Source organism: Oratosquilla oratoria, chromosome 19, assembly GCF_046742065.1.
Source record: "Oratosquilla oratoria isolate Oo_2021 chromosome 19, ASM4674206v1, whole genome shotgun sequence".
NCBI classification, from domain to species: domain Eukaryota; kingdom Metazoa; phylum Arthropoda; class Malacostraca; order Stomatopoda; family Squillidae; genus Oratosquilla; species Oratosquilla oratoria.
Genome location: NC_134795.1, coordinates 33,203,594 through 33,224,157, shown reverse-complemented (window position 1 = coordinate 33,224,157; position 20,564 = coordinate 33,203,594). Strand labels below are relative to the sequence as shown.

General features: G+C 39.4%; 1 protein-coding gene across 2 annotated transcripts in view; it reads right to left on the bottom strand.

Annotated features, from left to right (window-relative positions):
- Nucleotides 1–6,848: 6,848 nt before the first annotated feature.
- Ak1 (Adenylate kinase 1) overlaps nt 6,849–20,564 on the bottom strand; it is a 77,777-nt gene continuing 64,061 nt past the window's right edge. For both annotated transcript variants that reach the window (XM_076202852.1, XM_076202851.1), the window contains exons 2-5: nt 13,251–13,320; nt 12,469–12,632; nt 8,237–8,353; nt 6,849–7,871 (exon numbers count right to left, since the gene is read on the bottom strand). In XM_076202852.1, coding sequence (XP_076058967.1) covers nt 7,626–7,871; nt 8,237–8,353; nt 12,469–12,632; nt 13,251–13,320 — 597 coding nt within the window. In that variant the 3' untranslated portion in view covers nt 6,849–7,625. The remainder of the gene's footprint in view (nt 7,872–8,236; nt 8,354–12,468; nt 12,633–13,250; nt 13,321–20,564) is intronic.

Below are 20,564 nucleotides of genomic sequence, written 5' to 3'. Positions count from 1 at the left end.
CCTTAATTGGTCTGGTCTTATCTGTATTGTATTTCCCGAGCCTATACAATTCTTCTATTTGTTTCCCTATTTCTGTTTCATCTTCATGAACTACTTCTAATGTATTATTTGTTTGTTCCTTTTCCTCCTTTATTCTTGTAGTCCTATCTAGATTATACTTCTCTTCCATCCCTAATACAATTATGCATCTTTTTTTATCTGCTAAGTCTCTTACTATATTCTCCTTCTCCCTCATCACTTTAATAACTGTGTTTTCAGTTTGTTCTTTCATCTGCTGTTTCATTATACCTCTAAATTAATTTTTTTTGTTCTCTTGTACTTTCTTCCAACCACTTACCTCTTTTGCTATCGACTCTTTATCCTCTTTAATTCCTCATTCTCTTCCTGTACTTCTCTTAACTGTCTTTTTAATTCTACTTACACGCACACACACGCCCAACTCCCCGCGCACGAGAGTTGGAGTAACGACCCGCAGCGCATCGATATTGAAATTATTTCAGCCCTGGGCGGAATTCGAACTCGGACCGCTGTGGTGGCGGCCGGGAACTCTACCTCTGCGCCACTAGTCGTGTGTGTATTTATTTACCTAGATGAATTAATTAATGTATCTATACATTATGTATTTATTGCATGTTTATCTATCTTTTAAGTGAGCGTTTCTCATATTAGCGTACTTCCCTGCATACAAAATTGTTCTGATTTTCTTCTTTTTGCTGTTATGTGGCCTGATTTCTTGCTAATTAAACTACTTTTAGCGTAAAATTGCCACCAACAAATGATAATAATTCAGGGCAAAACAAAATATTTTATGCGAAAGTTGAGATCACTACCCTAAGGGCATTTGATCCCGGACCAGGCCCAGGGTTTCTATAAAGTTTGATTAATGTCATATCAAACTACTACTACTACTACTACTACTTTTTTTTTTTTTTTTTTTTTTAATACGACCTCCATCCTTGTGGAACTGTGTGGTGGAAACAGTAGGATCTGTCTCCCACAGACACAGTTCATTGGCTCCTCTCCCGCCAATGACTGTGGTCGACGATCCTTTTATTTATCTATTTATATTTTAATGATGCCTAATACAAAAGTTCATTTATCCTACTGTCAACCACCGTGTGCTCAAAGACCAATTGTACATGGTTATATAAGCTGAATCATGTAAATATGCACAAGCAGCAGGAAATATCAAATAGGTCACTCTAAAGGAGGTCATGTAAGGCATGACCTCATCTTGACTGTTCATGTGTCTATGCATTAGTTTTGGAGGTAACTGTTTTATAATTGTTGATTTATCACACTTAAAATGTCCATAGCATAAGTCTACATTCTCATTTTTGCCAGTAATTCAACAGTATTCAATCACATTTCTTTCTTTCTCTCCATATGCAAGGCAAAGTTTACCTTGTCAGTCTGTACAAACTTCTTACAATGATTTTTTTTATCTAGACCTTACTATCCTGAAACCAGTCCATGAGTCCAGTTAATGTAGCAGTCATTAGTAGCATTGTGTTGAGATAAGCTAGTACTTGACTGTACTGTTTTATACTTATTTTGTGAGGTCTTAGTTGCCAAGTCTTTTCCTGATTATCTGCAGACAGGTGAGGTCAGGTGATGACCTAGGTTGGATTATCCAACTTAACTTTTGCTGATGTGAGGGTGTACTTAAGCTCTTCTCTCTTTATGTCTTTGACTACCACACTCTCAATGACCAATTCCAGACCCAGAAACACTTCAACACTGGAAGAGAAACCCAGTACAGCCTTCGCACCTCACCAGCAAAGACAGCCCCAACATATTAAAGCCACTGATTGTGGTACCTACACTTATCCATTTGGATCATCCTTTTTAGGAACAAACAACTACTACCACAGAAGTAGTATGTCTTGTCAAGCTCTAAGATACCAGATTGCCTCTACCCATTCACAACAGGAGACCTAACCAATATGACAGACAGTTTATTGTTAGGCAGTAGCAGACAAATACTAGCAGACACCAGACTTGACCAAGCCAGAAGATCTCAAACTTAAAACAGAATAATCTTCAAAATATAACCCCCAACCATATCAAAACATACAGAATAACCAGATCTCCATGAAAACAGTTCTGAATCAGGACCAATCTGATGGGCAGAAGTTATAGAAACATTTTGTTTTCTTGCAGTATCACTTGACATGTTAGCACTTTATATGTCATCTACCAGTAAATCTTTTTGATATTACTATATTTTACACATGTAGCAGTTTCAACTTGAAGCCATAAATTCTATCTTTCAGGATTAGTATTGGGTGCCATATGACTAAGAAATTACAGCATCAAGATTTTATTATCAATCAGATACTCAGTGTGTTGTTAAAAAAAAAAAGGAAATGATTATCTTACAAAGCATAAAGATGTGAGCTAGAGCTACTGATTATAGCCTAACATCATCACTCTTATGCTTGTGCACGTATTCTAGATGTTTGCTTACTTTTATTAATTTCTATGTATACTTTTAAGGTGATGAGGGGAAGCTTCTCCGGGGCACATATTACAGCACATTCATATTGGTTTGTTGATCACTAAAGCAAGTAAGATTTCTAAGATTTGTTGATAAATATGTGGAAAAAGAGAGATCATACAGGTACAATACAGTGCAATGTTAAAAAAAAATTGAGAAGAATAAAAAGTAAGAGAGACAGCAGATTTTCACAAGAACTAGACAGTATTTATGCCTGTAGTCAAATGTGGGAGATGAACTTTAATGTATAAAATGTAAAGCACATTATTGGAAATGGACAGATGCTTGTAAAGCTCTTCAAAGGATTATACTCAACAGGAAATGGGTCACTTATGAAAGCAAAAAAAGAGAAGGCCCTGGGAGAGTTAGTCAAGGATACCTTGTCACCTGACAAACATATCTGCAAAATTGTGGGTGAGACATACAGACTATTGACAAACATAAGATGGTTTATTCTCACCACTTCATGATATGTCAACCCCTATACATAGTTACAACCCACTAAATGGCCACATCCATTTAAGATCCTTAGGGATAAATGGTTCAAATTATGCATGATGTACCAGTTATGAAACCAAAATGATTATCCACCAACTAGTTCCTTTTTTGTCAAAGTGTATGACCCAGTTATCTTTTACAATTCTTAAACAATTTACTAGTATGCAGGTCAAGGACACTGGTCTGTCATTCAGTGGTACCTCCTGACTCCTTTATGAATGTACCGTGTTAGCCCTTTTCTAATTCTGTGATATTCCTAATGAAGCACAATTAGGTCATAAAATTTGTCTAACAGTAGTTCCATGCATTCCTGTGATATCCAATTAATTTGAGATCCCATCAGGCCCTGCAACTTTTTCATGTTATATATTTCCAGTAGTTCATTTTCCTCCTCTACTTCAACTTTTATAAAAAATATCTTCCAACCCAATAATGCTGTTCATAACTTTCTCCTCTGTGTAGTAATTTTCTTTTGTGGAAACTGATTGGAAAGTTTGGTTTATTATTTCAGTTTAGGTGGATACATCTTCACAGACTCCTTCCACTTTTATCTTCCTTCTGTGGGTCTCAGTTTATTGTGGACAAACCTGAAGAACAGTTTAACTTTATCTTTACATTTTTCAGTAAAACCTTTTCCATTTTTTTTTTTCATCTTAGTGAATTCTCATGTAATCATTTTAGCTCCTGAATTCTTTTTTACTTTTTATTGTTTCTTTTGTTTTCTCTATGCCACATCTACAACTGTTTTGTTGCTTTTCATTTCTCATTGAACCAGTCCTAATGTTCAGCCACCTTTTTCCCCTAATCCTTGGCATGAGCTCATTTACACCTGAGTTGTAGAGATGTTGTGGAGATTTAGTTTACGTATTTGTGAATTCTAGTCTACATCTCAAAAAAAAAAAAAAAATGCAATGTGATGTGAGGGGGCTCTTATGGAACACTATGTGCCTGTCATTTTTATGTGCTGTACTACCGGAAAATAGTTTTGTTTCAGTGTTGATGTTTCATTGCTATTGTTTTAGTACAGCCAATTATTGTTTTTAGTGGTTTATTTTGTGCTGTTTGTAGGGCATCTTTATTTTCTTTATTGTTGGATACTATGCTGGTTGAGATACAGTATTGTGGGACCTATTAATGGTGGTCCTGCAAGATGGATGTCAAAGATCATTTCTCTGCTGCTCATCTTCTAAATCAACCTGTCAATACCCTCTTCTACCCTGAAATGACACAGTCTCCAGGCCAGATTCAATGTCTTTTAACTTCACCAGTACTTCCTCCACCTTTTCCCAAAGTGAAAACTGACAACAGGTAACTGCTTTCCTCCTATTACTAAAAGAAAGTGTCCCATACTTAATATAGCACAAACACTGCCAACCATTGTGTTTTTCCTGTCATTGAAGCTCAAAATAACAAAGTACAGAAGAAAAAAGTAAAAAGTGCAGATGGAAAGATGATAATGGAAGAGAAGGCAGTGAGAGGAAGGTGAGCAGAGTATTTTTGGGAGTTGCTAAATATGAAGGAGGATAGGGAAGGAAAGGTAGTTGCAGTGGGAAGTGCTAAGAAAATGACGTGATGAGTGAAGAAAATGGAGGAGAAATAAGGAAAGATGAAGTGAAAGCAGCTGTTAAGATGATGAGAGCAGGTAAGGCACCTGGGTTGGATGGATGCCATGAAGAATGCGTGAAAAAAGGAGGTACAATTATGATGGACTGGTTGGTGAAGTTATTTAATATTTGTGTAAGAGAGGGTAGAGTGCCGGAGGACTGGAGGAGTGCCTGTATAGTTCCGCTTTACAGGGGAAAGGGAGACAAGTGTGAGTGTAGTAGTTTCAGAGGAATCAGCTTGTTGAGTGTAGATGGAAAGGCTTATGCGAGGGTCTTGATTGAGAGGATTAGGAGAGGAACAAAGGAAGTAATTAGTGAGGAACAGTGTGGATTTAGGACAGGTAGGGGTTGTGTAGATCAGATTTTTGTGGTGAGAAAGATATGTGAAAAAGCTATTGGAAAAGGTAAAGATGTTTTTTTGGCTTTTATGACTTTGGAAAAGGCTTACAACAGGGTAGACAGGAAGGCACTGTGGGAGGTATTGCAGATATACGGGATAGGAGGAAAGCTGTTAAGAGCAGTCAGGAGTTTTTACAAGAGTAGTAGAGCTTGTGTTAGGATTAGAAATGGAGAGTGAATGGTTTGAGGTAAAGGTGGGACTTTGTCAGGGATGTGTTATGTCGCCCTGGCTGTTCAATCTATACATGGATGGGGTGGTATGAGAGGTAAATGCAAGGATTGTGGGTCAGGGGTTGGAGATTGTTAAAAAAATAGAGAAAAGTTGTTGTTTGCTGATGACACTGCTTCTAGAGGGATCAGAGGAGGGATTGAGGAAATTAGTGACAGAGTTTGAGGTGTGTGAAAGAAGGAAGCTGAAGATAAATGTGGGCAAAAGTAAGGTGATGAGATGTACAAGGGGAGAGAGTGGCAGCAGACTGGAAGTGAGTATTAAGGGAGAGAGACTGGAGGAAGTGGATAGTTTTAGATACTTGGGTGCAAATGTGGCAGGAAAGGAAGGAATGGGGGTGTAGGTAGAATGTAGATTGAGAGAAGCGAATAAATGTCTTGGTGGATTAAAAAGTGTAATGAGAAATAGACATTTGGGAATGGATGCTAAGAGGAGGTTATATGAAGGAGTGATTGTGCCGACAGCACTGTGCGGGGCAGAAACATGGAACATAAGAGAGGAAGAGAGAAGGAGTTTGAATGTGTTTGAGATGAAATGTCTGAGAAGTGTGATAGGGGTTACTAGGCTAGACAGAGTGAGAAATGAGGACGTGAGGAGGAGAACAGGGGTGGAAAGGGAGTTGGGAGATAGGGTGGATGAAAGAGTATTAGGATGGTTTGGACACGTGGAAAGAATGAGTGAAGAAAAGTTAGTAAAAGAGGTGTGGAAGGCAGAAGTGGAAGGAGTGAATATGAGGAGGCATCCTAGGTTGAGATGGATGGATGGGGTAAAAGGGGCATTACAAGAGAGGAATGTCTGTTGAGGAAGGACTGGTGAGGACAGAAGATAGGGGTGAATGGAGAAGGGTTGCGTATAGATGATGCTGTGATGCATGAGGAGGTGGGGGATGGGGGGTGAGGGAGTATGTATGAGAAATAAATTGACGCAGCCCGAAGGGATTTCTCCCCGTCTTCTCCTTTCCTGCATGAGAGGACGTAGAGGGGGGGGGGGTGCCGAGTTTATGGAGCGGCCTTGCTGTGGATGTACTGTGTCTTGCGACACTGCTTCTGACCCAGGGCAGTGGACGGGATGCAGGGATGACCTATCATCCAGGAGGTGCAAAGATGTGAGGAAGGGAAGAGGGTGGAGAGGAGTGGAGTATGTAGGGGATGGAATGGGTGGGAGTGGTTTCTATGCCCTTTTCTTTTTGGCTACATCCCTTGTATGGGGGAAAAAAGCCTTTGGTATATGTATGTAATATAAGAGAAATTTGTACTAAAGGAAATTGTTGGTTGAAATGTATTTTGAACAAGAGAACTGAATTAATTTTGTACAAGTATACATTTTTATATACCATGATCATACTCATGGCTTTTATTACTGAAATATATCAAATATAAGTTGGGCATTATATTCAAATTAATATCTACATTTCCCTGTGATGTAATGGCGATTCATGCAACTGTTTTCAAACCTCTTGTTCATGTCCTCAATATGCCCCTCTTCTTTTTAATTTCAGTATTAGTTATAATCTTGGTTAAGTGTTTTGATTTTCTTTCTATTTCAATCTTTCAGCAACTTCCAGTGTAGTAATGCAAGTATGTTCAAAACCAAGAAAGGATATGAGAAAAAGTCTATATTCTGAACTTCTTAAAATGAATGAATTATGGAAATACATTCATTTTCAACAGCACTACCATTTATTATTTTCCAATTCAACATTACAAATCTTTGACCAGTATATGTCATATTTTATGCACCGTTTTTAACTTTGGTATAATTTCCAATATGGAGAAATTAATGGTAGTTCTTTTCCTTTGTAATGTTTTGAGTTTTTCTTTATGCTGCTTTTAAGCAAACAAAAACAAATTATTTGACATTCAGTACAGAAGTGTTAAAGCAGATATGTACACATTCCATACAGTCCATGAATGATATAGGAAGCAAAAATTATTTCCCAACTTGACGTTATTTAATGAATGAATTCATCTTTACTTTAATATGGCTTCCAGTCATATCAAATCAGGATAGATCCCAGACATTTCCAGTCTAATTCTAAATATTAACAGATTTATAAAATCTGGATTGATGTCAACTTCCATCGAGTATGATGGATTTTTGGAACCAAGAAGGCTATGTAGTTACCGAAGGGTAAATATGTTTGTGATGATATACTTTTATTGTTTACTTTCAACCAGAAGGCTCAATAAAAGATATTTTCACAAACAACAACAAAGACTGTCCCTTTACAAAAGGCAAACATCACAGATCCTTATGTACAAATGTATAAATTTGCACTTCTTTCAAGGGCACATCATCATAGATTGCAAACATACAACCATACATAAACTGAGAGGTGTTGTCATTCATGTGTTTGAGTGTTCTTTTTGAGGCATTGTTGTGTTTCTTTTTTGTTTTATCCAAGGAACTTTGTAACCTCAACAAAGATATCATCAGGAGTACCAAGAGCTGGAATCTGTGCACATTTGTCCTTGTAATAATGGATGACAGGCTCTGAGTGCTTATGGAAGGTTGCCAGCCTCTTCTTGATGGTTTCTTCATTGTCATCAACACGACCCGATGTCTTTGCCCTGTTCAGCAAACGCTCTACCATCACCTCATCTGGTACATCAAAGTACAGTACCTTTGAGCAGGGCATGATCTGAAAGAAAAGGAGTGGTTATTATACATTATTCAAACCTAAATAAACATTTTTGGACCCTTCCAGGATGTATCAGTTCTCCATGATCATGAGAACAGTAATGTATTCATGTATTTCATGAGGAATGGAGGCCTGGAACCAGTCTCTTTATCAAAGAAATGGCATTGGACCTAATGGAATTACTTTTTAAGTATGCATGGGAATGACCCCTCACCCCACTTCTCTACCAATTTATCATAGAAACTGCCACACTGCTGAAGACTTGGAATTAATATACCAGCCCACCAGAATCATGCATATTACCCGTGCATCACAATGCCCTCCACCCCATGTATGTAACATGTGGAGAACCCACAGTTCCTTACCGATTCCTCAAACCGGACTCCCTGTGCCTGTTCTCTTGGGTAACCATCAATCAGGAAGCCCTTGGAGTCGTTCACCTTCTTGAGCATAGCCTCTGCCAAGAGGTCAAGGACTACCTCCTGCAGGAGAAGTGAAGAAGCATTGGTAACCAATGGACTTTTCATTGAAATGATTAGTGACAGGAACTACTGAGGATGTTGGCATTTGTGTTATACATTTCCCTTAACTAAATAAACACTAGATTTGTAAAATACAGGAAAAGGGGTAACAAAGACAAGCTTAGGATATTTTTAATCTCACTGTTTTTATTTTTTCTTTGTTAAATAAAATGGCCTGGAGGCAACTAGAGTAAATACTACACTGATACAATGCAACCAAAGTTAAATTGAGGAAAGGCTTTTTATTAATTCTTCTTGGTATCTGTTTATACACTGCAAATGTGAACATGTGATGAATTTTTATGATCAAAAATCCCTTTTTACAAGACATAATATGCATTATTTATTCACAAAATTATTTTTCAGGAGGAGCATAAGATATTTTCATACAAAATAACCAAGTAAATAAATAGAATAGAAAATAAAAATACATAATTATGTAGATAAATAAACTGATAAGTAAATGAATAAATCTATTAATTAAAATACATAGATACATACATATACCAAAGGCTTTTTCCTCCTTACAAGGGAGGTAGCCAAAAAGAAAAAGGCATAAAAACCATTCCCACCCATTCCATCCCTAATACACTCCACTCCCCTCCACCCTCCCTCTCATTTTGGCACCTCCTGAATGACGGGTCATCCCTGCATCCCATCCATTGCACCGGGTCAGAGGCAGTGTCACAAGACACAGCATATCCACAGCAAGGCCGCTTCATTAAATCGGAGACCCCCCTCTCCATCCCCTCATGCAGAAAAGGAGAAGACGGGGAGAAATCCCTTCGGGCTGCGTCAAATTTTTCTCACACACACCACCTCACCCCCCATCCCCTTACCCATTCCACCATCATGCATCACAACATCATCCATATACAACCATTCTCCATTCACCCTTGTCTTCTGTCCTCTCTCATTGTTCCTCAACAGACATTCTCCTCTTCCCCAAAGCCCCTTTCACCCCATCCATCCACCTCATCCTAGGTTGCCCCCTAATGTTCACTCCCTCCACATCAGGCCTTCCATACCTCTTTTACTAGTCTTTCTTCACTCATTCTTTCCATGTGTCCAAACCATCCTAATACTCTTTCATCAACCCTATCTCCAAACTCCCTTTCCACCCCTGTTCGCCTCCACACCTCCTCATTTCTCACTCTATCTAGCCTAGTAACCCCCATCATACTTCTCAGACACCTCATCTCAAACACATTCAAACTCCTTCTCTCTTCCTCTCTTATGTTCCATGTTTCTAACACATACAGTGCTGCTGGCACAATCACTCCTTCATAAAATCTCCTCTTAGCATCCATTCCCAAATGTCTATTCCTCATTACACTTTTTAATCCACCAAGATTTTTACATGCTTCTCTCAATCAACATTCTACCTCCACCTCCACTCCACCCTTTCCTGCCACATTCGCACCCAAGTATCTAAAACTATCCACTTCCTCCAGTTGCTTTCCCTTGATGCTCACTTCCAGTCTGCTCCCTCCTTTCACCCCTTGTACATCTCATCACCTTACTTTTACCTACATTTATCTTCAACTTTCTTTCACACACTCTTCCAAACTCTGTCACCAACTTCCTCAATCCCTCCTCTGATCCTGCTACAAGTGCAGTGTTGTCGTCCACAAACAGCAACTGGCTCACCTCCCACTTTTCCCTATTTTCTTTAACCATCTCCAATCCCTGACCCACCACCCTCGCATTTACCTCTTGCACCACCCCATCCATGTATAAGTTGAACAGCCAGGGCAACATAGCACATCCCTGATGAAGTACCACCTTTACCTCGAACTACTCACTCTCTTCTTTTCTAATCCTGACACATGCTCTACTACTCTCGTAAAAATTCTTTACAGCTCCTAGAAGCTTTCTTCCTATCCCATATATCTGCAAGACCTCCCACAGTGCCTTCCTGTCTACCTTGTCATAAGCCTTTTCCAGATCCATAAAAACCAAAAAAACATCCTTACCTTTTCCTGTAGCTTTCTCACATATCTGTCTTACCACAAAAATCTGATCTATGCTACCTCTACCCATCCTAAATCCACACTGCTCATTGCCAATCTCTCCCTCTGTTCCTCTCCTAATCCTTTTAATCAAGATCCTCCCATAAGCCTTCCCAACTGCACTTAACAAGGTGATCCCTCTGAAACTACTGCACTCACACTTGTCCCATTTTCCCTTATAAAGTGAAACTATACAGGCACTCCTCCAGTCCTCCAGCATTCTACCCTCTCTCCAGTAAACATTAAATAACCTCACCAGCCAGTCCACCAGCATTGTACATGGCATCCATCCAGACCAGGTGCCTTACCTGCTCTCATCATCTTAACAACTGCCTTCACTTCATCCTTCCTTATTTCTCCTCCATTTTCCTCACTCATCACAGTCATTTTCTTAGCACTTCCCACTGCAACTATCTTTTCCTTCCTATCCTCCTTCACATTTAGCAACTCCCTAAAATATTCTGCCCATCTCCCCCTTACTGCCTTCTCTTCCATTATCATCTCTCCATCTACACCTTTTACCTTTTCTTCTCTACTTGATTCGCCTCCTCTTCCTCTCTTAATTTCTTTCCAAAACATCTTTTTATTACTTTCAAATTTTTCTGTCATACTCTTACCCCATTTCACATCTGCTCTCCTTTTAGCCTCCTTTACCTTGTGCTTTACTTCTCTTTTCTTTGTACCTCTCATATGACTCCCTCGTCCTATTTTGTAACCAATCTGTGAAAGCTCGCATCTTCTCTTCTACAACCTTCTTTGTTTGCTCAACCCACCATTCACTACCCTTCCTTCTATTTCCTCCCATCCTTCTTGTTCCACACACCATCTTTGCACACTTTGTGACTCCCTCCTTGAACCATCCCCATTCCTCCTCCACTCCTAGCTCTACTCTATCCTCCACTCCCTCCCACTCCTCTCTCAGCTTCTTCTTGTACTCCTTCTCCTTTTCCTTTTCATGTAAAGAGTTCACTCTAAGCACCTCCCTACCTTTTGTCCTTTTCCTCTTTCTCCATCTATCTCCACTCTCAACTTACCTTCCACCAAAAAATGATCTGATATTCCCCCACTCTCTCCCCTTAGCACATGTACATCCTTAACTCTTCCTATGATGCTCCTATCTACCACTACATAGTCCATTAATGCTCTATCTACCACCCTTCCATCCACCACCCTCTCCCATGTGTACTTGTGCTTGACTTTCTTCCGAAATACTGTATTTGCTATCATCAACTCTCTAGACACATCACCATCAACTCTCCACTATGATTCTTTCCTGGAACTCCACATTTCCCAACCACTCTGTCAATTGGTTCATTTCCTACCCTAGCATTAAGGTCTCCCAATACTACTACATTGACATTCCTCCCTAATCCCTCTATGCACTCATTTAAATCTATCCAAAAAGCCTCCCTTTCTTCTACACTCTTCTCACTACCAGGCCATATACACTTAGAAAAACCCACATCTCCTTTCCCAGCTTCACCTTCATCCACATTATCCTTGAAGAAACCTCATTCCACTCCACATTTACCTATCTCTTCACTTACTAGTATAGCCACCCCTTCTCTCCCTCTCTTCACTCCTGAATACCTCCCAATTACACTCCCAAACTCACACTCGCCCTTCCCTCTCAACTTAGTTTCACTCAAGGCCAACACATTCATCTTTCTTCTCACAAACATACTACCTATCTCTTCCCTTTTACTCTCATCTGTACCACTTCCACGCACATTAAAAGACCCAAACTTTAGAGTGCTGGTTGGAAAACTCCTAGACCCTCTTATGCCTTTACTTTTTTTTAGGAATGTCCCCTGTGGGGCTACAAGGAGAAGGATGCCTGGTCCCAATCCCCGTCCCGTTTTTCTCGCCTCTTACGATCCAAGTGGAATTACTTGGTGGCAGTATTCTTTTCCCCCCACCACAGGGTAGGCGAAACAAGGAAATGAAATTCAGAGAAATGGCACAGGACAGTAACAAGGGGTTGGGGGGCAGCATAACGGAGGGACAGTAGCAGTATAATTAAAATAGATCAACAAATGAATAGATAAAATGTAGAGGACTTACTAGTGGCACAAGATCGCCCTTCTCCATGATGGCATTTAGTTGCTTGCCTCGTTCAGAACCAGAGGCCACTTCATCACGAAGAAGGTCTCCTGAGGACAGGTGAGTGTACCCATACTTCTCGACGATCTTGGCACACTGGGTGCCCTTGCCGCAGCCAGGGCCTCCTGCAGGATAATGACACGTTGTCAGAATGGTTCTGAGAGTCACAAAAGAGGTGGGATTTGAACATTGAAGTATATTTATGGTGTGTATATGTGTGTGTCATTCACCATGGTCTTGGGTCACGTGTTGGACTCGTGATCGACAGCTATTTCCTTCATTCAGGGGGGTAATAGCTCTCTATCACGAGTCCAACACGTGGTCCAAGGCCGTGGTGAATCAATAGGTAAACATACACAAGAACATGCACCGCACAAGTATGAGAATGTTTTATGTTATTTTATATTATCTATTTCTATTTCATTCTATATTAATTTTCATTTGACTTTTTCAAATTAAGATTGACTCGATATATCTTTACTATGAATTAATCATTTCAGCGCCTATTTTTGCATGGTCACACACGAAGCATTAACTGATTAAATTTTATGTAATCAGTGTTTTAATGTATTTAGTTGCATCCTTACTGAATAGTCACGTAGGCTAGCGTTATCTATTCTCCCCACAAAGAAGAATGCTGACTTGCTTATTATGTTGATTTATAACATTGTCCCCTAGGACCACGGAAAAAAAAAGTATATACACTGCACAATCACCTACTGAAGGTTTTATTTTTGCCTTACCCAGCACGAAGATCACGGGCAACTTGGCGCTCTTGAGAGGCGCTAAGTCCACAGCTTTTCTCTCCACTGCCTACGGGTAAGAAATATAAGAATATAAACAATTTCATTACAGTGATACGCGTTCTATATATCACAAATGCACACATAATACACACACACATTTAGTTAAATGGAGATAGTTTTTATTTTTTTTTATCTTTAGTCACTTCAATTTGAGAGGTTTGTTCCGAGATGAATATTTACAATAGATTCAAAATTGTTAAACCAGGATACTAGCTCATTTTGTTTTCACATCACAGATATATACTTGCTATTTATATATTTTCGTTGTTGTGAATCTGAGTGAAAATGTTTATTCATAACATCCCCAATGCAGTGTTTCCAACATCTGGCAAGTATTTCTTTTCACGAATATTCGAATACAGACAGAGTAGCGCAGTTTTTATTTCCTGTTGTCTGTTAGGTTTTTATAAAATTAGACATTGGTAGCAAAGTTGGAATTATATTGTTGTGATAATCGTTATTATACTTTTTTTCTGAATAAGTTATGTGTATTTGTGGGTGCATATATTTTTCCAAATACTTTTCGCGTTATATTCGCTAGTTTTTTCATCTGTCAGACGACAGTCAGTGGACGTGTTGTTACACTGTGTACTTGAATATTGTGGATTCTATCAAGTGGAACAACACAATCTTATTTGGCTTTTGACTGGAAACGGATAATCATGGATTACATTGCCAGAGAGTTCTTGAAAATATTAGGTAAGGAATCATAACTCATTTTCTTTCTTGAATAATTGGGATAACGTACATTATGTGTAATCAATGGTTAAAGTGCTATCGTTTGCCATGCCAACTTCAGACGTTGTCATCAGTTTCCTAATTTTTCATATTCTCTCATGAATATGCTCATCAACAACGATTGCATGATTAGAAATAATAACACACGCAACAATAAATTGTAGAAACAAGCTAGATTGGAAAATCAGAACAAAAAACAAGACAGTTTTGTTGTAAAAATTGAAACGTAATAGGCGACATTATCTTACGTACTAATACAATGCTCCAATTCCCTGATTATGGTATACAGGAAAGGAGCTATGCTCGTGGGGTTCGGTTTTTTCTGCCATACCTAACTTTGAATTCGTATTTTAGCTAGGGTCACGGTCAGTAAGGATCCTGTTCATACCGTGGAACTGTCGCTCAATTCATTTGTTGTTTGAAGTTGTTTAGAATGGATACACACGCGCGCGCGCGCACAACACACACACACACACACACACACACACACACACACACACACACACACACACACACACACACACACACACACACACACACACACACACACACACACACACACACACACACACACACACGCACGCACGCATTGGGATAAGAGAAATACAAGGGGACATGAAAGGAAATTAAAAAAAAAAAAAAAGTTACAGACGAGATCTGAGAAAGAACAGCTTTCCCCAGAGTGGTGGATCTATGGAACAAACTAGACGAAACAATAGTGTGTGCAAAAACCATACGCGAATTTAAGTGCAATTTAGACACTGCGAGAGGCAGAGACGGTCACACGAGCGTAGCACTCTTTCCCGGAAGATACAGCTAGGTAAATAAATACACGCACGCACGCACATACGCACACGCACGCATTTTCTTTGCGCAGCAAAAGGCCTAATTCATGATTAGATCAGGTGTGTGTACGTGTATATGAGAATGTGATACATCATGGTCTTAGATCACTTGTTGGACTCGTGATCAACAGCTATTTCCCTCCCGTAAAAGAGCTCAATGCACACATATGACCGATCTATGGGTAATGCTGTGACCTTACACGCACACCCACACACCCACGAGAGTTGGAGTAACGACTCGTAGCGCAGCGAAAATGAAATTATTTCAGCCCTAGGCGGGATTCGAAACCGGACCGGGGTAGTGGCGGTCGGGAACTCTAACTACTGTGCCAGCGAGTCGTGTGTGTATGTATGTGTGTATGTGTATGTGTGTGTGTGTGCGCGCGCGTCTGTTCTTGCGCATTTCATGGTAACAAATAAACAAGTGTTATGTCTGATGTGATTTAGAGATTAACACCCTCCCCTGCTTGTTGTATTCCATCATTCTTTATTTTCATGAAAATGTACAAACTTCTGGCAAATCTAACTCAAAAAATCCGACGAATTTAGACAAACATTCTAGTTAGCACTGCGGTCATCAGAGAGACCTGGCGCGGAAAGACGGAAAGTGCAGGGTGATCTAATAGAGGTATCCAAATGGGTCAAGGGCTTTAACAGGGGTAATACAGACAAGGTCATCATATTAAGACAGCAGGGCAGGAACCGTAGTAATGGGTTTAAATTCGACAAATTTAGGTTCAAGACGTAAATAGGCAAGAACTGGTTTACCAACTGTAGTTAACGAATTGAATAGACTTGTTAACCATGTAGTGAGCACTGAAACAATGGGTTGCTTTAAGAGAAGATTAAATAACTTTATAGATAGGGAAGAAAGGTGGTAAGAGACATGGTGTAGGCCTTATGGTCTCCTGCAGTCTCTTCCATTCTTCAGTGCCTGTGTTCGTTTTCATTTCAAAATTTCTCTTGTCACGAAAGGAATCCCCCTAGAAACAAATAAAATCGTATGACTGCAGGAAAGATAGAATAGCTAATATTCGTCAAAAGGTTTTATTTTTAATTTATATATATATATATATATATATATATATATATATATATATATATATATATATATATATATATATATATATATATATATATATATATATACACATACATATTACATATCTGGCCACCAGATAGAAGCGATCATGTTTACTATAAGTTTCAAATCTATTTTGTACTTTCAAGCTCTGAAAAAAGATATATATATTTTGGACCAATTGGAGATCCCCCCCCCCCAGCCCCCCGTATCACGGGCTCATACAAAGCCCGTGGGAGTGATACTTCACTCCCAAATTGAAAAAAAAAAAAATAAATAAACACAAACACCAATCGACGAAGGTCCGAAGCGCTCTGCCGTCGCTCCGCGCCTTCACTCAGGTCATGGTAACGTTTTACTAATACTCAGTTTACGGTTTGGGAGCATTAATGGTTAGGTTAGGCATTAAGAAAAAGCGTTACCGTGACCGACTGCCGTCGCAGAATGGCGTCGGAACACCCCGGACCCCAACTGATCAGCGCTCGGCGCGGGAGAGAAACTCTAAAATTGATCCAATATTTTCGTATTAATAGAATAATACTATTAATAACATAATCACGACTGTTATTGTTATTATTACGACTATCGCTGTTCATAATGTTACATAATTATCACTATTTCTACTATAACTGTAGTACATCACTAAGATCTTACTACTATATAGTTGCTGCTATTATCGTTATCAGTATCGATAGTATTACCATAACAGTAACTATTCACCCAGGTTGATATTGCTTTTCCCCAAATGAGTTGGTGCGCAAAAGCAATACATGTATATGAAACCCTTCACACGTGCCCGCGTGCGTGTTCATGCATACAAAAATTAACAGTGGTTGTGGGCACCCAGCATCCGCTTCTTCCTGTGTGAGGTGATAGTGAAGACTCCCTTTCCCCCCCCTCCTCCTCCTCCTCCTCCTCCTCTCTGCTCAGAATTGGAGAAAGATGAAGTTGGTGATACTTTATATCATTTTTGTTTACATCAGTGTTGTTGGTCATATAACTAAGAGAACATCTTAACACGCTGCAGAGCATATAGTGAAAATATATAGTTTAAGATAGAAAAAATTATACTGTAGATGCCTGCTTCAGTCCTACAATACATCTTTTGGCGAGTGTACTAAGAGTACTGTACACAAAGGGCTGTACAGTTGGGCGCACACACACGTACACACACACGCATCTAGTTGGCATCAAGTGGAGTCGTTAATGTAGCAGCGCTCAGACTCGACAGCAGGTGGAACTGGCACTGTGCCTTGGCACTCTTCCCCCACCCCCCCGCCAGCACCCCCCGGGCACCAGTTATATTGTGCCTCGAAGGGAACACGTACTAGCTACTGAGACCCCCTTCGCCCCCCCCCTCTCTCTATCTCTCTCTCTCTCTCTCTCTCTCTCTCTCTCTGATTCATCTTGGTCTTTGGATCACGTGTTGTACTCGTGATCGACCGCTATTTTCCTCCCGAAGGAGAGCTCAGAGCTCGTATGTCCGATCTATATATGTGTGTGTGTGTGTGTGTGTGTGTGTGTTTGTGTGTGTGTGTTTGTGTGTGTGTGTGTTCGTGTGTGTTTGTGTGTAGCGTGTAGACCTCCCAAGCAGTAGACCCGAGTTCGGGCCCCGTTCGAGCTTGAAGACTTTACTAACCCTACACGCCGTTACTATCTCCCTTGTGCAAAGGGATTAGGTATGATTGTGTAAGGTTATTGCATTGCTCATAGGTCGTTCTACAGGTATAATAGAGCTCTCTTCCGAGAGAATGGGAGCTGTTGATCACGAGTCGAGCACGTGATCCGTACGACTTCAGTCTCCGTGGGTTTGGTGTTGGGGCCACTGGGGGCGACCTTGCCCACCATGACACGGGTACTCACGGGCATAGAATTAGCTCCTCCACGTGGCCAGGCGGGGGTTGCCAGGTGTCCTTATATTGGTCTTGTCCTTTTTTATTTTATATATTTCTATTTAATTTTGGTAATTTGTTTTATTGTTTTTATCCATATAGTATATTTAGATGTTTATTATTATTTTTATTTATTCATTTATTTGTTTTATTCATTGGGTAGGGTACAAGGCTTCTACAGTAAACTTAATCATTAAATCGAAGACCATTGTTTTTACGTCGAATATTAATCGGGTAAGTTGAAAGTAGTTTGGAAATACCATAACTTAGTTAAGCCATCGTAAACACAATTACGAGTAAATCCAATCATGATTTCCTACTTTACATGTAAATGACCAATTTTCACTTCATTTGTGGCCTTGTTTCGGTCTGACGTTAGAAACTCGTTTTTTCATCACTAAATGTCCTTTTTATCTATCATTAGCGCTTCTGTACAATGTTTCTCCTTTTATCTATTTTTTCTTTATTATTTTGTATCGTTAGTGTTCCTGTACAATTTTTCTCCTCTTATTTATTTTTCTTTTGTTATTTTTATTTATTTATTTATTTATCTTTTACATTCAGACAAATATGTTGCCAAGTCTCTGTAAAAAAATAATAATAATAAAATAAAATAAAAGTGGGGGGGGGGGCTCGTTGGTTCTCAGTAGTGGCAAATACACCAAGACTCGTACAGCCGCCTCCAGAAGTGCTCAACCTTTTTGCAGCGCCAAATGGGGGAGCCACAGAAAAGTTTATTCCATTCACTAACTACACGGTTGGCAAAGTTGTTTCTACCTACTGTACTTCCAAATTGAATCTAATGCCAAACTATTTTATTTTAGTATTTTAGCTTAAATGGCTGAATTTGAGATATTATTCAGTGTATAATTATATACACAATAAAATCAAATAAAACCCATTTTGATGGGAACTGAATGAAACAGCCTGGCCACGGCCGTGGCAAAAGGTACGGAAGGAAATGCATTGAGATTCTGTAGCCCATGACACTATCGAGGGCATTGTTGTTGTTGTTTACCTCGTGATTCTTATATATTTTTTATCTTTACAAAAAAGTATAAATTCAACAACAACAGATATTAGTTATATCTTGTATATACATTTTATATTGTACCAGTGTAACTGCAAATTATATATTTGCATAATCCATGTACAAGTCGGGTGAGTATATCATCTTATTAAATTTCTATGAAAAGGATTTCGTCGTCCAACATCTAGAAATAGATTTTGATAAGAAAGATCATTTTCCAATCTAATCGCAGATGGCCATTCGAAGTGGGGGCGATAGGACTACAGATTGTCGACATTTACCGATACGATAATTTAATTATCTGATATTTGCGGGTAACGTACGATAATTGCTTGTTTATGCGCCTCATAATTGGAGTAGTCGATACAACATAGTTCATTTGATCAGACTTGATATTTATAATGAAAAAATGACAGTTTTAGGAAAATTTGAATTTTTAGAATTCGATAAAATCAGAAAATTGCGAACAAACCTTTGAGCAGCATGATCAAAACAATAATTTGCCAAGTTGAAATGAACAGATAAGAAAAAAAAAGACTTGAAATGAACTCTTGAGTGGAGTTTCGATATAATGTAGTGATACGATTTCATTTATAGAAAATAATCTATTCCGCTTCAGATAATGTGCATATACATGTGTGTATGTATATATATATATAATATGTGTGTGTGTGTATATAATAATCACACTAGGCTATAGTTATCCTACACACACACACGCACGCACGCACGCACACACACACACGCACGTACACACACACACGCACACACACACACACACACACACACACACACACACACACACACACACACACACACACACACACACACACACACACACACACCAAGATGAGTTGTTAAAGTCTTTTAACTAGGACTGTGTAACCAAAGCTTAGTCTCCTCTTGACTGAAGGAGGGCGTTGAAGTGTCGACATCAGGATGAGTTTCCTTCCGTTTTCTTTGTTTATTTGTTTTCCATTTGTTTGTATATTTGTACTTGTCTAATGTGCGCTGGTGGCATAAGCGGAAGCGGGCTGGTCTCGCATTCGCTTAGTTGTGGGTTCGAATCCTGCACTCTCCGATTCCCAGCAGTGATGTTACCTGCTCCAACAGCCCAAGCGCATGATAGAGCAAAGGTGATGGCTTCGGTCGCAGCTACTCAGTGCCTCCTGGCGTACCTTCCTTACCTAATGGGCTTGAATTTTTACCTAAATATTTTTTCATTTATTTTGTCATGTGGATTTATCTATTCACTTCAGTATTTTATTTATTCGTCTGTGTTCCTGTTGTCTCTTCAACTTTGGCTCCTTGTGGCTCCAACATCCACAAGGAGCTTACGAGTACATAGAAGGGACAACGAATGGGTTTTGATTTGGGAAAGGAAGAGCGAGTACATTCTCTGACTCTGCTACCCCCTAATAAAGAGGAAAGAACATTTGGGTGAGTGTATTTATGCACGTATGTGTATATATATATGTATGTATATCTGTATGGAGGTGATAGAGATGTGTCCGTATGTATATATGTATGCATGTGTATGTATATGTACTGTATGTACGTGAGTGGAGTTTCGATAGTATGTATGTATATAGAAGGTGCCACAGAGATGAATAGAATAGCATGGCGGCACCAGGACATAAGTGAAAGTATCACCCGGAAAGGAGG